The sequence below is a fragment of the Pseudophryne corroboree genome, chromosome 6 (assembly GCF_028390025.1).
Source record: "Pseudophryne corroboree isolate aPseCor3 chromosome 6, aPseCor3.hap2, whole genome shotgun sequence".
NCBI classification, from domain to species: domain Eukaryota; kingdom Metazoa; phylum Chordata; class Amphibia; order Anura; family Myobatrachidae; genus Pseudophryne; species Pseudophryne corroboree.
In genome coordinates, this window is record NC_086449.1 from 499657903 (window position 1) to 499678011 (window position 20109).

A 20109-nucleotide genomic window follows, 5' to 3' on the forward strand; every position below is an offset into this window, starting at 1 on the left:
GCACCGGATGACTCAGCTGTTACCTCAAGTCAGGAATTCCCTCCTGTGGTGGCTACTGTCCTCCAATCTCTTAGAAGGCTGGAGTTTCGGGATTCAGCAAGATTGGACCCTCTTCATGACGGATGCAAGTCTACGGGGATGGGGAGCTGTCACCCAAGGGGCGCAGTTCCAGGGCAGGTGGTCAGCCCACGAGGCCCTCCTTCCGATCAACATTCTGGAACTTCGGGTGATCTACAATTCTCTGCTTCAGGCCTCTCCTCTGTTCAAGGATCACGCGATCCAGGTACAGTCGGACAACGCAACGGCTGTGGAATATATCAATCGTCAAGGAGGGACAAAAAGCAGAGCCTGCATGCGAAAGGTGTCAAAGATACTCCTCTGGGCGGAACGAAATTCAACAGCAATGTCAGCAATCTTCATTATGAGTGTGGACAACTGGGAGGCGGACTTCCTGAGTCGTTCCAACAGATCATCAACCGGTGGGGTTGCCCATAAATAGACATGATGGCTTCTCTTCTCTTCTTCAACAAGGACCGTTCGTCTACCCGGACTTACGGCGACTTCGTTTGATGGCATGGAGGTTGAGCGGAACATCCTAGCTCACAAGGGCCTTTCCACGAAGGTTATTGCTACCATGGTTCAGGCTAGGAAACCTGTGACGTCAAAACACTATCAGCATATCTGGAGGAGATATATTTCTTGGTGCGAGGAATGTATCCGCCTGCAGAGTTTCACTTGGGGCTTTTCCTGCAGGCTGGTGTGGATAAGGGCTTACGTCCGGGATCCATTAAGGTCCAGATTTCAGCCCTTTCCATATTCTTCCAGAAGAAATTGATAGTGTTGGCTGAAGTTCAGACCTTCTTGCAAGGGGTACTCCACAAACAACCTCCTTTTGTGACGCTTACGGCACCCTTGGATTTGGATGTTTGTTGGGATTTCTACAGTCCTCCTGGTTTGAACCTCTGATGACGGTAGAAGACAAGTACCTCACATGGAAGACTGTAATGTTACTGGCCCAGGCTTCTGCTCTACATGTTTCAGAATTGGAGGGCCTTATCGTGTAAAATGCGTACTTGGTCTTTTATGTGGACAGAGCGGAGCTCCGGACTAGAAAGCAGTTCTTGCCGAAGGTTGTCTCTGTGTTTCATCTCGAGCAACCTATTGTGGTTCCGTCCAGTTCTGATACTTCTGCTCCTCCGGAGGCATTGGATGCTGTGCGTGCTTTGAAGATCTATGTCAAGCTCACAGTTCGGGTCAGAAAAATGGATTCCTTGTTCGTGCTCTATGATGTGCAGAAAAAGGGTTGCCCTGCTTCAAAGCAGTCCATTGCTCGTTGGATTAGGCTTACTATCAAACAGGCCTATGTGTCTGCAGCCTTACCTGTTCCTAAGTCTCCGAAGGCCTACTCTACAAGATCAGTGGGCTCTTCCTCGGCGGCTGCCCTTGGAGTCTCGGCCTTGCAACTATGCCGAGCTGCTACCTGGTCGGGAAAGAACACCTTTGTGAAGTTCTACAAATTTGATACCCTGGCTAAAGAGGATATCCAGTTTGGCCAGGTGTTGCTGCAGCAGTCTCCGCGCGTTCCCGTCCATTTTGGAAGCTTTGGGACGTCCCCATCGTACTAGTTTCCCCCAATATCCCTTATGGATGCTAGAGAAAATAGGATTTTAATACATACCGGTAAATCCTTTTCTCGTAGTCCATAAGGGATATTGGGCGCCCGCCTCTGTGCGTTGACTTTTCTGCAGTTTCTTGTTCTATAGTTACCTGTTCAGGTGTTGCTGTTTTTACCAGACATTGCTGGTTGTTGTATGTTAGTGGTGTGCTGGTGCGTGACTCTCGCCACCATTTTTGTTATCATGTTCCTTCTCTCATATATGTCCTTTCTCTTTTCTCCTATAACTGCCTGTGGGAGGTGGCATAGTGGGGAGGAGCCAGCACTCCCAGTTGAAAAAATTGAAAGTGCACTGGCTCCTTTGGACACCGTCTGTACCCCATCGTACTAGTTTCCCCCAATATCCCTTATGGACTACAAGAAAAGGATTTACTGGTAGGTATTAAAATCCAATTTTTTATTTCGCCCCAAACAAGTTTTACTCTCTAGCAAAAATACATAGGTCCGGGAACTTATCCCAGATCCTATGTGTTTTGACGAAAAAACAGGTCTGATAGTGCTGTTTATCAGGGATTTTATTTTGCATGCCTAAGGCACATGGGTAAAAATCCCAGATGACTTCCAGCATCTGGTACAATAAATGTACCTGTGGGGTCAATTAGCCTCAGTAAATTACTGTGGCTAATTTAATATCCCCCTATGTGTGTAAATAGTGGTGCATAGGAAATTTTGTCACTAGCAAGCAATCGGATTCTGTCTTTAATTTTTGGAGTTTACAAAATAATAAGTAGCTATGAACCAATAACGCTGCTTATTGCTGTGTTTAATCTTACAGCAAAATGGATGGAAATAATCAGGTTGTAAAAGCACTGCTTAATAGATAAATTCCTTGGTGATTTTCCAATAGCACCAATTTCTTTGAGTCCCTCATATTTTAAAGCAGGGGTGGCCAAAAGGTACATTGCGATCTACCGGTAGCTCGCAGAGCATCTGCCAGTAGATCGCGACCAACTTAACTAAATGTAACCAGCTCCCATTAGAGCAGCGGACCGTTGACATCATGTCACCCGCGTGCTGTGAGGAGCCCACTGCCTCTGCTTCTCTTCCATTGACTGACTGCGTGGCGTTCTGTCATGGGGAGCTGCTGTTCTACCTGGCTGCCTGCTCGGTAGGTAGTATTTGTTATTGAAGTATTATATGGAGAAAGGGAGGAGGAGCAAGGGCTGAGACAATTTAATATGTATTTTTTTTGTTTGTAGGGGGAATTTTTATTTTTATTTTTTTACGTGTAAAGAGCAATGTATTTTTACTGCTGTGTGTGGGCTAATGTGTTTTTCTGCATCGGGGTACACTGTGTTCCACAGGGAATACATTGGGGTGTAGAGTTGGATCTTGATCCAGAGGCACCAACAGGCTAAAGCTTTGACTGTTCCCAGGATGCATTGCATGGCCTCCTCTATAACCCCGCCTCCGGGCATTGGAGCTCAGTTTGTAAGTTGGTGCAGCCCTGAAAAGAGCTTTTGTTAAGAAAATTCTTCAAGGGCTGCAGCACTTTTATATCCTAGTGACATTCTCTGCTGCAGCTCCAATACCTCCCCAGCAGCTCCGCATATTCCCGCTGGCCGAGCTCCCGGGTACTTGCGGCGGAGGCGCTCCGGTTTCCAGGCACACGCCGCTGGCGCTCTCCAGGATTGCATGGCTGCTTCTTCGGGAGGAGGTAAGAGTGTCCCCCAGGTGGGACCCGCTAAAATCGCGTTCCGGTCGCGGTTTTAGGAGACTGACCGCGACGCTGGCATGTACACTGTGGCTGTACAGGGACCCCACTATATCCACCAGGGCAGGGAGCACAGGTTGGATTTCACAAAAATCCTTTTAACAAGGCTCCACAGTACCCAGTGGTGAGGACCAGCATAGGTGCTTGACCTGTAGCCCCTCCCCCAGCTTCGGGCGCCACCTACTGCTGGTGTTCCCGCTTTGGAGCTGCTTCTCACTCTCCCTCACTCCCTGACAGAGATCTGGGCGCCATCTTTACACAAGTAGCTGCGGCTGATCTCCGGGACTGCAGGGCTATGATTCCTCTGTAAATCCGCCTGCCTCATCAGCGCTGTGCATTTACAGTCACTTAAGTATTCTACATGTCATTTTAGACAGTGTTCGTTAAGAACAAGTGTACTTCTGCCTGAATATTAAGTACAAGTATTCTGAGATATACATCCAGTATCTACTGGGCATTGTGTGTATGTATATATGTGTGTCTATGTATGTATGTATGTATGTATGTATGTATGTATATACATGTGTGTGTGTGTGTGTGTGTATATGTGTATATATATATATATATATATATATATATATATATATATATATATATATATATTATTTCTCTTACGTCCTAGAGGATGCTGCAGACTCCAAAAGGACCATGGGGTATAGACGGGATCCGCAGGAGCTTGGGCACACTAAAAAGACTTAATCTGGGTGTGAACTGGCTCCTCCCTCTATGCCCCTCCTCCAGACCCCAGTTAGACTTTGTGCCCAGGAGTGACTGGATGCACACTAGGGGAGCTCTACTGAGTTTCTCTAGAAAAAGACTTTTGTTAGGTTTTTATTTTCAGGGAGACCTGCTGGCTACAGGCTCCCTGCAGCGTGGGAGTGAGGGGAGAGAAGCAGACCTACTTCTTCTTAGTTTAAGGGCTCTGCTTCTCGGCTACTGGACACCATTAGCTCCAGAGGGTTCGATCACTTGGTGCGCCTAGCTGCTTGTTCCTGGAGCCACGCCATCGCCCCCTCACAGAAGTCAGAAGTCGGGTGAGTATGAGAAGAAAAGAAGACTTCAGAACGGCAGAAGACTTCAGTAAAAGTACAGCACAGCGGCAACGCTGTGCTCCATGCTCCCACACACATCACCAACGGTATTTCACTGGGTGCAGGTCGCTGGGGGGAGGCGCCCTGGGCGGCATGTTACTGGAGTTGAGGGCGGCATAAAGAGATTGTAGGTGCCTCGGCACCCTTTACAGACCCCCGTCGGCATTTTCTTTCAATTTTGAAATTGGCAGGCCGAAGCCCGCCGGGAAGGGGCGGAGCTTCGTCTCGCAGCTCACGGGCGCCATTTTCTCCCTACACGCGGCTGAGGGATAGACGCTGCCGGGACCTCCACGCTTCTCTACAAAGTAACGGGGGGCATTTCCAAAGGGGAGCCGCAGTGTGGTGCTTGAATTTAACAAAGGCAGCGCTGGGTACATATATCGTTTGTGTCTATATATGGGCGCTGGGGTGTGAGCTGGCATACTCCCTCTGTGTCCTCTCTCTGGGCTTCATTGTGGGCCTGTCACCTAACTGGGAAGTTCTGTGTGTTGGGGTGTGTCGGTACTACGTGTCGGCATGTCTGAGGCTGAATGTTATTCACCAGAGGTTATTGGGAGTGTGGATGCGGGGCTAGAATTGGGACTGTCGACGCAGCCGACACCTGATTTGCTAGCACTGCTCAATACGATAAATTCCAATGTAGCTTCCTTATCAAAGAGGTTAGATAAGTCTGAGTCACAGACGCAGGTGTGAAAAAAGTCCATGGAAGAGGCTTTGTCTCAGGTACAGACCCCATCCGGGTCCCATAAGAGGCCATTTACTCAAGTGGTAGATACTGATACCGACACGGACTCTGATTCCGAGGTCGATTTCACTGTGGCAGTTTTACATCCACGGTTAGTTAAGAGTATTCAGTACATGATTGTGGCTATAAAAGATGATTTACACATTTCTGATGAACCTGCAGTACAGGAAACAAGGATTTGCTTGTTCAAGGAGAAAAAACCTGAGGTGAAGTTTCCCCCCTCTCATGAAATGAATACTCTTTGTGAAAAGGCTTGGGAGTCGCCGGATAAGAAATGGCAGATTCCCAAGAGGATTTACATGGCGTATCCGTTCCCCTCTGATGACAGGGAAAAATGAGAGACATCTCCAAATGTGGATAAAGCTCTATCCCGTTTGTCTAAGAAGGTGGCACATCCGTCTCCTGACACGGCAGCTCTCAAAGATCCGGCGGATCGCAAGTTGGAGACGTGTCTGAAGTCCATTTTCGCTAATTCGGGGGCTTTGCTCAGACCCGCTGTGGCGTCGGTATGGGTGAGTAGTGCTATTGCTAAATGGGCTGAGAATTTAGCTAGTGATATGGATACCCTTGACAAAGATAATGTCCTTTTAACTCTCGGTTATATTAAGGACGCTGCAGATTACCTAAAGGACGCGGCGAACCAATGCCATGTCGATATCTGCCAGGAGGGCCCTGTGGATCCATCAATGGAACGCTGATGCCGACTCCAAGAGGTCTATGGAAGCACCACCCTTCAAAGGTACTGTCTTGTTTGGGGACGGCTTGGCGGACCTGGTCTCGACCGCGACTGCGGGTAAGTCCTCTTTTCTTCCTTATGTGCCCACACAACAGAAAAAGGCACCACATCAGCAAATGCAGTCCTTTCGTCGCAATAAATACAGGCGTGGAAAAGGTTTGTCCTTCCTCGCTTCAAAGGGAAAGGGAAGGAAACCTCCTGCAGGCTCAGGCGCACAGGACCAAAAGTCCTCCCCTGCTGCTACCAAGTCCACCACATGACGCTGGGGCTTCCCTGGGGGAGTCCGGACCGGTAGGGGGCCGTCTTCGGATATTCAGTCAGGTCTGGATTCAATCAGACCTGGATCCTTGGGTGTTAGAGATCGTGTCTCAAGGATACAAACTGGAGTTTCAGGAGATGCCCCCTCACCGGTTCTTCATTTCGGCATTACCAGTAGTTCTTCCGGACAGGGAGGTGGTGCTAGCAGCAATTCAAAAATTGTGTCTACAGAGGGTCATTATTCCCGTTCCCTCGTCCCAGCGGGGGGAGGGGTTCTACTCGAGCATCTTTGTGGTGCTGAAACCGGACAGTTCGGTCAGACCAATTCTAAATCTAAAATCCCTCAATCCATACTTGAAAGTGTTCAAGTTCAAGATGGAATCCCTTCGAGCTGTGATTGCCAGCCTGGAGGGGGGGGGGGGATTTTATGGCGTCAGTCGACATAAAGGATGCCTACTTACATGTGCCGATATATCCTCATCAGGCTTTTCTCAGGTTTGCGATACAGGATTCTCATTACCAATTTCAGACGTTGCCGTTTGGGCTTTCCACGGCTCCGAGGATTTTCACCAAAGTCATGGCGGAAATGATGGTTCTTCTTCGCAAACAAGGGGTTTCAATTATCCCGTACTTGGACGATCTCCTGATAAAGGCGAGGTCCAAGGGAACGGTTGCTGAGAAGTGTAGAGTTGTCACTGTCGGTTCTGCGACAGCACGGTTGGGTGCTCAATTTGCCAAAATCCCAGTTGATTCCGACCACTCGGCTTCCTTTTCTGGGCATGATTCTGGACACAGATTTACAGAAGGTGTTTCTTCCAGAAGAAAAGGCTCTGGAACTGCAGACGATGGTCAGGGAACTTCTGAGGCCGACGAGTGTGTCGATCCATCATTGTACTCGGGTTCTGGGGAAGATGGTTGCGGCGTACGAAGCCATACCATTTGGCAGGTTTCACGCCCGGGTGTTTCAGTGGGACTTGCTGAGCAAATGGTCCGGGTCTCACTTGCACATTCACCGGAAGATAAGTTGATCTCCCAGAGCCAGAATTTCTCTCCTGTGGTGGCTACAAGGTCATCACCTCCTAGGGGGACGCTGATTCGGTATCCAGGATTGGGTACTTCTGACAACAGATGCAAGTCTCCGAGGCTGGGGCGCAGTCACCCAAGGAAGAAACTTCCAGGGAAAATGGTCGCTCCAGGAAGCCTGTCTCCACATAAATATTCTCGAGTTAAGAGCCATTTACAATGGCCTGCTACAAGCAAGAAGCCTTCTTCAGGGTCGTCCTGTCCTGGTACAGTCAGACAACATCACAGCGGTGGCACATATAAACCGTCAAGGCGGAACAAGGAGCAGAGCGGCAATGGCGGAGGCCACAAAAATCCTTCGCTGGGCGGAACAACACGTGAGCGCACTGTCAGCGGTTTTCCTACCGGGGGTGGACAACTGGGAAGCAGATTTCCTCAGCAGACACGATCTACATCCGGGAGAGTGGGCTCTTCACCAAGAGGTATTTGCAGAGGTGACAGAACGCTGGGGAATTCCGTTGATCGACATGATGGCGTCTCGTCTCAACAAGAAGCTCCCGAGGTATTGTTCCAGGTCAAGGGACCCCCAAGCCAGTGCAGTGGACGCCCTGGTGTCTCCGTGGGTGTTCCAGTCGGTGTATGTGTTCCCTCTCATTCCAAAGGTACTGGGGATCATTCGCCATGCAAGGGTTCAGGCGATTCTCGTCGTCCCAGACTGGCCAAGAAGGGCCTGGTACCCGGATCTTCAGGACTTACTGGTGGAAGATCCTTGGCCGCTTCCTCTAAGAGACAATCTGTTGTTGCAGGGTCCATGCGTGTTTCCAGACTTACCGCGGCTGCGTTTGACGGCATGGAGGTTGAGCGCCAGATCTTAGCTCGTAAGGGTATTCCCAGGGAGGTCATTCCAACTCTCATTAAGGGCTAGGAAGGAGGTTACGGCGAAACATTATCACCGTATTTGGAGGAAGTATGTTTCCTGGTGTGAGTCTAAAATGGCTCCTGCGGAAGATTTTCACTTGGGTCGCTTTCTCCACTTTTTACAGGCGGGCGTAGATGCAGGCCTGAAATTGGGTTCCATCAAAGTGCAGATTTCGGCTTTGTCTATTTTCTTTCAAAAAGAATTAGCTGCCCTCCCAGAGGTTCAGACCTTTGTGAAAGGAGTAATGCATATCAATCCTCCGTTTGTACCTCCTGTAGCCCCTTGGGACCTTGATGTGGTCTTACGGTTTCTCATGTCTTCCTGGTTTGAACCTTTGAGTAAGGTTGAGTTGAAGTTTCTCACTTGGAAGGTGGTTATGCTTTTGGCACTGGCATCTGCCAGGCGGGTGTCAGAGTTGGCAGCTTTATCTCATAAGAGCCCGTACTTAATTTTTCATTCGGATAGGGCAGAATTGAGGACTCGTCAACAATTTCTACCGAAGGTGGTTTCTTCATTTCACATTAACCAACCTATTGTGGTTCCGGTGGCTACGAAAGCGGTGGCAATTCCAAAATCTCTGGATGTTGTAAGAGCGTTGAAGATCTACGTTTCTAGGACAGCTGTTGCTAGGAAGACTGAGGTGTTGTTTGTCTTGTATGCTGCCAACAAGATTGGTCATCCCGCTTCAAAACAGACTATTGCACGCTGGATTTGTAGTACGATCCAGCAGGCTCACTCTTCGGTCGGACTACCGGTGCCGAAGTCAGTAAAAGCCCATTCTACCAGGAAGGTGGGCTCATCTTGGGCGGCTGCCCGAGGCGTTTCGGCGTTACAACTTTGCCGAGCGGCTACTTGGTCGGGGTCTAACACATTTGCTAAGTTCTGTAAGTTTGATAGCCTGGCCGATGAGGACCTGGCGTTTGCTCAGTCGGTGCTGTAGAGTCGTCCGCACTCTCCCACCCATTCTGGAGCTTTGGTATAATCCCCATGGTCCTTTTGAAGTCCCCAGCATCCTCTAGGACGTTAGAGAAAATAGGATTTTGGTACTTACCGATAAATCCTTTTCTCCTAGTCCGTAGAGGATGCTGGGCGCCCGTCCCGATGCGGACTATTACTTGCAGTGTTTTTCTTGCTGGTTAAATTGGTTTATACACGGGTTGTGTATTGTTTATTGCAGCTTGTTGCTGGTGTTAATGCATACTGTTATCTGGTTTAAAGTTACTCCGGTTGTACGGTATGTGTGTGGTGTGGGCTGGTAGTTTTGTAGCCCTTAGTTTAAACAAAAATCTTTCCTTGAAATGTCCGTCTCTCCTGGGCACAGTTCTTATAACTGGGGTCTGGAGGAGGGGCATAGAGGGAGGAGCCAGTTCACACCCAGATTAAGTCTTTTTAGTGTGCCCAAGCTCCTGCGGATCCCGTCTATACCCCATGGTCCTTTTGGAGTCCCCAGCATCCTTTACGGACTAGGAGAAAAGGATTTATCGGTAAGTACCAAAATATTATTATTATTATTATTATTATGTGTGTGTGTAGTTTTACTAGTCCAGTGCAGTTTTATTGTTTGTCTGAATTAATTTCTGCATTGTACCTGTGACTGGGGGTGCCTGTAACTGCTGTGTGGATTTCATTCTCGTTTATCACACTTATTGCGATCACTGTATTCTATACCCTGGGGGGCTAGGTGCGTCAGGGTATCTTATATAGTGCTACACAGTATATACTGTTTTGTGTGTTTTACTGTGTATTTCAGTCACCTCATACTGGTTTAATTCTCTGTTTGTGTCCTGTATTTACTGTCACATAAATATTTGCAGGTATTGTATTTGTCTGGCTATATTGTACTGTTAATCTCTATGGCTACATTCCCTATAATGTCTGCCACACAGGGCGGGTAATCCGCGGATGCTTCTGCATCAATCAGTGCTTGCACCAAGGATTTACCTGAGGGGGAAGTTTTAACAGATGGGTGGCATACATTTCCCAGTCAGCCCGCAGCCCCTGTGGCCAATCAAGAACCACCTTGGGCAGCATTCTCAATTATGCTGAATACACTTATGACACGTCTTACGCCCCCTGTGGGTACTCCTGTACCATTGCAGCCACATATTGTCCCTGTAGTTAATCCACCCTGGGCGGACACTACCCAGATACAACAATTAAATCAATCTTTGGTGAGACAAAAGTCTACCCCACGTCCCTTTGGAGTCAAGGGGTCATCTAAGCAGGCCGCTTCCTCCTCACAATCCACTAATGTTTCAGATAATTCTTCTGGTGAGGATAGGGAATATACTGATCCGTCAGACACTGATACGTTTGCTTCTGACGAGGAAACTACAACTCAGGTTGATGTTCCTGACCTAGTGGATGCTATTAAGCTGATTCTACAAATAGATTATGAGGTAGATCCCACTACTGCTCTAAGAAACCTGATAAGTTCAAAGGTCAGAAGGTTACTAAAGTAGTCTTACCACATTCTGACCATTTAATCGACATACGTCAGGAATTCTGGTCTTCTCCAGGAAAGAAATTATCCCTGTCTAAAAAGATGCTAGCACGCTATCCTATTGTCTGACACTGCCAGACAATATCGGTCTCCTATTACCACCGCCTCCCACTATATTCTGGAGGCGTCCTCTGAGGCAGGTGTAATGGCAGCCAAGGCGTCTACTACGTCTATACTGGCTCACCGAATTCTGTTGTTGAGGTCCTGAAAGGTGGACCTGGACTCCAAAAAGACCTTGGAGGTGCTCCCTTTTAAGGGAGACACCCTATTTGGGGAGAATCTGAACAAGATTGTGACTGACTTGGCGACTGCTAAGACTGCGTTTCTCCCAAGTACCAGTCCTTCTGCACCGAACACAAAGAGTACCACTTTTCATTCCTTTCGATCTCGAGGGAAAGCAAAGGGTCAGGCATACCTGAGACAGGCTTGTGCTTCCAAAACCACTAAGCACAAACCTAAACAATCCTGGGCTGCCAGTCAGCCTGCTTCCAAACAAGGAAAAAACAATGGTTCCCTAATGCACACTCACTCAGTGTGCATTAGGGAACCATTGTTTTTTCCTTCACAGAATTACCCCTCCCTTTTAGCACCTGAGTGACATCACTATCTGATTGAGCAGTTCACCATTTTTTTGCTTCCAAACAAGACAAGCCTGCTGCATGACGGGCCGGGCCTCCACAGAAGGATTCCAGGGTGGGAGGCCGACTTCTGCATTTTGCCCAAGTCTGGTTAAGGACCACTTCAGACGCCTGGGTGCGGGAAGTTGTCTCTCATGGGTACACTGTCTCTTTCGAGAGACGTTCCCCTCGCCAGTTCTGCACGACCGTTATTCCTTCGGATCCGTTGAAAGCGCAAGCTCTACCCCTGGTTGTGCGATCCCTCCTGGGCACAGGAGTGGTAGTGCAGTACCTCTGTCCCAGAGCGGCAGGGGATATTATTCGACCCTGTTTTTAGTCCCGAAACCCTGGCCACGGTCCCTCGGATCTTCACCAAGGTCATGGCCGTGATGGCGGCCCTTCTCCGCTGTCAGGGAATCAGGATCCTGCCGTATCTGGACGACTTGCTGATCCTGGCGAACTCCCAAGATGTTCTCCTCAGTCATCTGGAACTGACGGTTCAATTCCTACAAGCCCACGGGTGGTTCATCAACTGAAAAAAGTCCTCACTCGGAGCATGGTACACCTGGGAGCACTGCTGGACACACACAGCCTAAGACTGTTTCTGTCTCCAGAGAAAGTCCTAAAACTTCAGGACAGGATCAGATACTTCCTTTCTCGCCCAAGACTGTCGATACACTCAGCGATGCCAGTGCTAGGCATCATGGCATCGGCTTTCGACATGGTAGAGTATGCTCAATTTCATTCCTGCCCTTTGCAGCGGTTAATCCTTGCCAAGTGAGGCAGCCTGCCCCATCGGCTCAGGTCTCAAATGATCTCCTTGACTCTGGAGGTTCGTCTGTCACTGAGCTGGTGGCTACAGGACCAACGGTTGAGCAGGGACCGTCACTTCTGGATCTCCAACTGGGTCCTACTGACAACGGATGCCAGTCTGTGGGGTTGGGGCGTGGTTTTAGAGCAACACTCTCTCCAGTGTCTGTGGACCAAGGAGGAATCTCTCCTCCCGATAAACATTCTAGAATTGCAGGCAGTGTTCAGTGTGACGCTCTGATACAGAACAGGCCTGTTCAAGTACAATCAGACAACGCCATGTAGACCTGATGGCGTCTCGACACAATCACAAGGTTCCGGTCTTCGGATCAAGGACAAGGGATCCTCAAGCATCATTCGTGGACGCCCTAGCAATTTCATGGAACTTTCGGCTGCCATGTGTGTTCCCTCCAGTGTCACTCCTGCCCAGGGTGCTACACAAGAAGGAGGAATACTACTTTTAGTCACTCCAACGCAATGGGTCCTTCTAGCCTATACTCAACCTCAAATCATTGAACAAATTTGTGAGTGTCCAAATTCCGTATGGAAACTCTGCGCTCTATTGTACTGTCCATGGAACCCGAAGACTATATGGTATCCCTGGACATACAGGATACTTACCTGCATATACCTATTGCCATATCGCATCAGCAATATCTGCGGTTTGCTATTGGCAACCTACATTATCAATTCCAGGCTCTGCCATTTGAACATTGGTTCTCAGACCTGCAGGGTCTATTGATTGAGCTTCCTCTTCTACTTCCTCAACGCCCAGACCTCCTCATTCAGGGCCCTTGTGTCTACCTGGACCTGGCCAGACTGGCTTTGACGGCGTGGCTATTGAAGCTTCACTTCTGAGGACCAAAGGTTTCTCCGAGGCGGTTATCCAAACTATGTTGATGGATCGCAAACCGGCTTCTGCACGGATTTATTACAGGGTCTGAAATTCTTACTTAACCTGGTGTGCTGCTAAGAATTACGATGCATATAATTTCAGAACTTCCAGACTTTTGGCTGTTCTGCAACAAGGCCTAGACTTAGGCCTTCGTCTGGCCTCCCTCAAGGTTCATATTTCTGCCTTGTCGGTGTGGTTTCAGAGGAAGATTGCGTCTATTCCCCACGTTCATACTTTCACTCAATGCGTTTTATGGTTTCAGCCTCCCTATGTCCCTCCTGTGGCTCCATGGGATCTGTCTGTTGTCTTGAATGCCCTCCAAGAGTCTCCATTTGAACCTCTCGAGTCTGTGGACCTTAACTATCTTACGCTTAAGGTTGTGTTTCTACTGGCTATTGGCTCTTCTAGGAGGGTGTCGGACTTAGGAGCTTTGTCCTGTCGTCCGCCCTTTCTGATCTTTCGCCGTGACCAGGATGGTTATATGCCTAAGGTGGTGTCATCTTTTCACCTTAACCAAGAGATCATGGTTCTGGCTTTTATCTCTTCTGGTTTGCCTCCAAAGAGCGGTCTTTGGATGTGGTACAGGCTCTCCATATTTATGTGGAGAGGACTGCCTCTCTCAGGAGGTCCGATAACCTTTTTGTTTTTCACAAAAGTGGCTGGCCTGCGAATGACCAAACCTTGGCCAGATGGCTTAGAATGGTAATTGCACAAGCTTATGCACAGGCTGGTCTTCCAGCTCCTGTTGCTATCAAAGCCCATTCTACTCGGTCTGTTGGACCTTCTTGGGCGGCCTGCCAAGGTGCGTCCGCTGAACAATTGTGCAAGGCGGCTACGTTGTCCTCCGTGAACACGTTTATTAGGTTTTATGCCTTCGATACTTCCGCCTCCCAGGATGCTTCCTTTGGACGCCGGGTACTTGTACCCGCTACAGTGCGTCCCCTCTCATGAGGAACTGCTTTACGACATCCCCAATGTATTCCCTGTGGAAAACAGTGTACCCCGCTGCAGAAAAGGAGATTTATGGTAGACTTACCATAGTTAAATCTCTTTCTGCGGGGTACAGTGGGTTCCACAGGCATTAGCTGCTGTCATGAGAATGTGGTTCTGTGTGACTAACTTCTGCCTTTTCTTTTACCTGCTACTGCAGGCATTCCCAACCACGGTCCTCAAGGCACACCAACAGTGCAGGTTTTAGTGATATCCAGCCTTCAGCACAGGTGACTTAATTAGTAGCTGAGCTATTGTGATTTAACCATCTGTGCTGCAGCCTGGATATCACTAAAACCTGCACTGTTGGTGTGCCTTGAGGACCGTGGTTGGGAATGCCTGTGCTACTGCATTGGACTGGTTAACAAAACTGAGCTCCAGTGTCCGGAGACGGGGTTATAGAGGAGGTCATGCAATGCATCCTGGGAACAGTCAAGGCTTTAGCCTGTTGGTGCCTCTGGATCAAGATCCAACTTTACATCCCAATGTATTCCCTGTGGAACCCAGTGTACCTCGCAGAAAGAGATTTAAGTAAGTCTACCATAAATCTCCTTTTACTACTGTGTAGGGGCCAATTTTTTTTACACCTGGGTGGTGGTCAATGTGTGTTTACTTCTGTGAGGGGGCCAATGTGTTTGAGGTTTTTACCTGTGTGGGGCCAATTTGTGTTTTCAGGTGAGACAGATCACACCCTCTTTTTGAGCACACATCTATGTCGTGCGCTATTGTCCCTCCTAGGTAGATCACGAAAGCTGTTCCGCTTTCAGAATAGATCGCCAAATGCAAAAGTCTGGCCACCCCTGTTTTAAAGTGTATAACTTTCCATTTGTTTTATCTGCTGAATGATATTTACTAGGCTTTCATGTTGATTGTCATTTATATGTATTTTATTTTTATTTTGCATCGCAAGATATTTAAAAAATATAGCTTTTAAACAAATACAAAGGTTTATTTGACTTGTGAACACCTACTATTTGTTACAGAAACTAACCTAATGTTTAATTTCTAATATAACAGGCATGTGTGAGAGACCGAGCCCTTCGCTCTATATTGGCTGTAAGACAAATCAGTCGGGAGAGAGCAGTACAAGCTGTGGAAGACGTTTTTGATTCCTGTTTTAATGATCATGAACCATTTGGTCGAATCCCTCACTGTAAAATTGATGTAGACATGGCATATAGGGATTTTAAAAACCGGGGACGATATGCCAATGTTTGAAAAACAAAATATTGGTTAGCCTTCATCCAGATTTTTCTTTATTTTTTTACACCTTTGTAATTGTTAATCAACTATGCATATTTTAAAGAGATATTCTTGTTTGTTTGCAATACAGCAAAGCCTCCATATTTATTTTGGACTCTTAGGGCGGTATCCTATCAGGTGCGGTGAGTTACCGCACCGTATTAAAGGGTTTTTTAAGCCGATAACGCTATTGGGCTATCCAATTACAGACCATTTTTAATATGTGGTAACTCACCCGTTATCAGCCGACAAGACATGGGATCCGTGATAACAATGTGGACCCGTGTGTTTGTGTCCGATATCTGGTCTCCTGGGGCTGTTTAATAGTGTATTCTGCTCCTAAGGCACGCAAAGCAGAATCCCCGATAAGTGCCGGTTTACGGGGCTAATTGGATAGCCCCAGGGGAATTTTTTAGCTGCGGTAACTTAACGCAGCTAATAGAATGCGGCCCTTAAGCTTTGACTTATAGACTATTTCTATGTTTATGAATTTATTACCTGTGATCTAAATATTTTTATATATTTAAGTAATATTTTGATCTGAAAACTTTATTTTATTTTTTATGCTTCAATATATTACATAAATAATATTTGAAATAAACTTTTTTCCCACATTTTTCTTCTCACATTCTAGCATTTTTACACGTCAAGAAAAAGGAAAGCATGTAAAATGTATATAAAAGTAATACAATATAATAGCAAATAGAAATCTTGAATGCTTTGGATGCCATAAAGTTTTATACAAAGTACTAGCTGTTCTACCCGTTCTTCGCATGGGAGTTTCTGATTTTCACGGTTGTAAATATAAATAAATGTGTTCAAAATTTGGTAAATCTATAGAGATGTAAATTTGAGACTTCTTATTGTAAGTAAATATTAATCCATGGTTCTTGGCGTTACCTGAGGAGCACCCGTATTATATATGGTAAAGAGTGACAGGACCATTTTTGTAGTTTATTAAATCAAGTAAGCTTCTCCTGGAACCAAACAGTTGTGAGTGGATACAGTATATATCTCATAGGTATTGAAAATGGCAGTGAACAGCTAGCAGGATCACTCCTATAAAGGTCTTCACTGGAGCATGACACTTATTTTTTCTGCTGTTATAGTTATTTTTTGTTTTATTAATTTATAACTAAGAAATAAATACATATCTATAGTGTAGGGCTGATGAAGGGCACACTAGGGAAATACAATGGTAGGGGCTCATAAAATAGTTTCTAGGGTATTCAATTATCCGCAAATTCGCGGCAATTTTTCGACCTATTTAATTCCAAACGGGTTTCACGTGAAAATTCTTGCAGTGAAAAGTGCAGGTGAAAATGGGGAAATCAGCCTGTACCCCAAAAAATGCTAAACTAACATATCAGAAGAGAAGTGTGTTAGAGATCACATTAGAGCGTTTTGGGGGACTTAAATTGTGTGTAATGGCTGTTACATGCATTTTTTTAAAAATGCAAAAAAATTATAGAAAGCAAGTTTTTTTGAGCAAAATAAATGCTCTCAGTAAATTTGGGGTACATGAAAATGGGTATAAGTATATATTTGGGTCATTTTAGGGTACTTTAAAAAAAAAAGTGGAAACAGACCGATTACTACTCCCATCTGCAAGCCTAAAAACACCTGTCCCACTTATAAAGCACCCCAATATACCTGTCCCATACCTTGAACCCCAATTTCCATCACTTTGTACTTTTTTACCCCAAAAATGACATGTCATTATTGGCCAATTAAAAATAATTAAAAACCTCAACGTGCCTAATTAGTCACTAAGGGGGGTGTCCCAGGAGTTCTGTACCATATCCAAACATTTTTACCTTAAAATAGTGACTTTTCACCTGCTTCAGAATAGGTGAAGTGAAATTAGTGAAAAAATGATCACCGATAAATTTTCCAGGAAAATTGAATAGGCTGTAATAGCGTTTCGCGGGAAAAGTCTGTTTTTTTGTGCGAAAACCGGACTTTTCACGCGAAAAGTCCGTTATCGCTGCTAATTGAATATACCCCTTTGTGTGCTCTGCCTGTTTTTCCAAGGTGTATTCATTACCGACACATTTTAAAAACATTCACAGACAAGTTAAACAAATTATTCCAACCTGTTCTAGTAAAGTTACCATCAGATATTTTTGCAAGAACAGAAGCATTTAAGAAAAAAGAGGATTTTTGGTCATTTTACTGATGAATCCTTTTCTCTAAAGCAGGCTGGGGAAAACTGGACCATGGGATTGTAGGTCGGGGTCGGGGCTGGGGCTGGAGCTGGCACTTAAATTAAACTATAGCTTTAAAAAGTAAGCTCTCCCCCCCCCCCCCCCCCCCCCGCAACCCCAGAACTCCAGTACTTCTTTTTAAGAGTCTGTGAAGGAGTAGCAGTAATCTAGTGAAACTGTTAGAGTAGAAAACAAACCAGCAGGTAAAAGACTTTCAAGAACCAAAACATTGGACGACTCGGCGTGAGGGAGGGAACGCAGTACTCCCCATCCTGCTTCAGAGAAAAGGATTAAATGGCAAGTGACCAAGCATCCTCTTTTCTCTTTTAGCAAGGCTGGGGAACACTGGACCACGGGACGTTCAACTGCTGCCCTCAGGGGAACTGGGGAAAGGTTAAGGTTTAGGCACCACTGGTTAGGCTTAGGCTGTGGGGAGAGGGGGAGGGTATACATACTTACCCGAAACATGTCTGGAATCTCTGCTTCGGGGATGCCAGACACTGGCATCCCCGAAGCAGAGATTCCAGACATATGACCGCTGGCGTCCCATCTGCTGGGATATTGTATGCATCGCCTTTAATCAACCTTCTTCCTGTATGTATCTCCTACAGATGTGTCCTCTTCCATCCTTGCTGCAGAACAGCTTACTTGTGTTTTTTTACTGTGCAAATGCATCTTAGTCGCAAAGTAACGCAATGAAATAATGCACAAGCAGATCTAAATATTTGCAGGTATCCCCTAAAAAAAGGTAATTTTTGTGGAATATGCTAGGAATATTTAATGATAAATAGCAGCACTGTACCTGGGTGCCAGCCCAACCTGTGCAGCCACCGCCCACCCTCCTGAGCGCATACCATCAGAAGGATGTGCACTTCAGGGTGAGAGGGCGGGTCTGCCTTCTTGAAATCACTACTGCACTGATCCAAGCATCCTTATGCTAGCCATACAACAGGAAGACATCATTCCAACCAGCCATCTAGTTGGCTGGTTGGAACGATAATCTGGCAGTGTGTGGGAGGAAATGATTATCAGCCGTTTGCTCCCACATGCTAAAACCGGCCAGATCGGTTAGTCCAACTAGTTGGGAAAATCAAACTTGTTTGATTTTCCCAACTAATCGTACAGGTGTAGGGGGAACTTTCCCCCCAACTGAACGATAAGTAGGTGGACACAGGCTGACAGTGTCCGCCTATTTCTGTCACCATCTTTGTGCCCATCACTGCTGGGGCTGCCCCTGTCACCACAGGACCCCTGTTGCTGGTGGCGGTAATGCGGGATTCCTGTCGACAGCAGTAATGCGGGATTCATGGTGGTAGAAATGCAGAACAACTGTCGGCGGCGGTAATGCGGGTCTCCTGCGGCAATGGCGGTAATGCGGGACCCTGCGGCAGCGGTGGTAATGCGGGACCCTTGGCGGATATGCGGGAGCCAGGAGGATGCGATTTGTGACCCCCAGCAGTGGCAGCACAGCGGGAGGAGAACCAGGGGCAGCGGCGGCAGTACTCCACTGCTGCCCCTGTGACACCGGGAATCCCAGCAGTGGCGGTCCAGCAGGAGGAGAACCAGAGGCAGCGGCGGCAGTACTCCACTGCTGCCCCTGTGACACCGAGACCCCCAGCAGTGGCAGCGCAGTGGGAGGAGAACCAGGGGCAGCAGCGGCAGTACTCCACTGCTGCCTGGCTGCCCCTGTCATCCGGGCAGCGGTGGTGAAGGAGCTGTCTGGTAGGGTGTCGGCGTGAGCTTAGAGCCGGCACCCCTCACAAAGCTGCGGCTGCTGCTGCCAGACTGCTGCGGCTGCTTCTGTCAACCAAGCATTATCATCAGTGGAGCAGGGAGAGGACCGGGCTTGTAGCCGCATGTCTCACTGCCACATCTCTCGCCAGCACCAGCGATCACTGTGTCTCTTAAGCCGGCACCCGCCTCCTCCACCGTGATCACCCTGCACTTCTCCCATGCCAGCATCTATGACCACAGTGCATTTCCACCGACCCACCCGCGAACTCTGCAAACCAGCTCCACAGTGGCGGCACCCTGACCACCTTCACCTGCTGCCATACTACCACCCGTGATCACGACGATCGCGGCATCCCTGCTCCCCACCACCTGCAATTGCGGCACACCCTTCCCCACCTGTGATCCAACATTCACCCTCACCCGCGACCACCCCCACCTGCCACCATGGATCAGTGTAGGTGGCAGCATTAGTGCAGGAGCCAGGAGGAGGACCAAGGGAAGCCACAGCAAGCTATCACTGCTGCTAGGCTGCCCCTGTCAGCTGCCATTGAGCCCCCCATTATGTCCAACACTGCACCTAGCCAGCATCCTCCCCCACCCCTGTAATCACCCAGCACCCCTGCAATCACCAGCAGCACTATCTTTGTGTCAAATTCTCGCATACTACCCCGTGATCAACTGGCACACCTACCCCCCCACAAGCACCACCAACGCCAGGCCATCAGTGCCAGGGCTCCTGTCAGCCCATAATCCCTTGTAGCAGCAGCAAGGGATGGAACATGCAAAATTGACCTGTAGCAGTGGGTCCTCCGGGTCTTTGGCACCGGCAGCTGGTCCTCCATGGCGGAGCCGAACAGGTTCAGGCTGCAGTAAAAGGACATCGGGCATTCCCCGCGGAAGCTGCAAGTGCCAGTGGGGAGCAGCCGTGAGGGTCGTTGCTGGAATGGGCA

At 47.8% G+C, this 20109-nt stretch overlaps 1 protein-coding gene across 3 annotated transcripts in view; it reads left to right on the top strand.

Annotated features, from left to right (window-relative positions):
* The window catches only part of LOC134932710 (mitochondrial inner membrane protease ATP23 homolog), an 81792-nt gene extending 65737 nt beyond the window's left edge, over positions 1 to 16055 (top strand). For all 3 annotated transcript variants that reach the window (XM_063927363.1, XM_063927362.1, XM_063927364.1), the window contains one exon: positions 14994 to 16055. In XM_063927363.1, coding sequence (XP_063783433.1) covers positions 14994 to 15194 — 201 coding nt within the window. In that variant the 3' untranslated portion in view covers positions 15195 to 16055. The remainder of the gene's footprint in view (positions 1 to 14993) is intronic.
* Positions 16056 to 20109: the final 4054 nt, after the last annotated feature.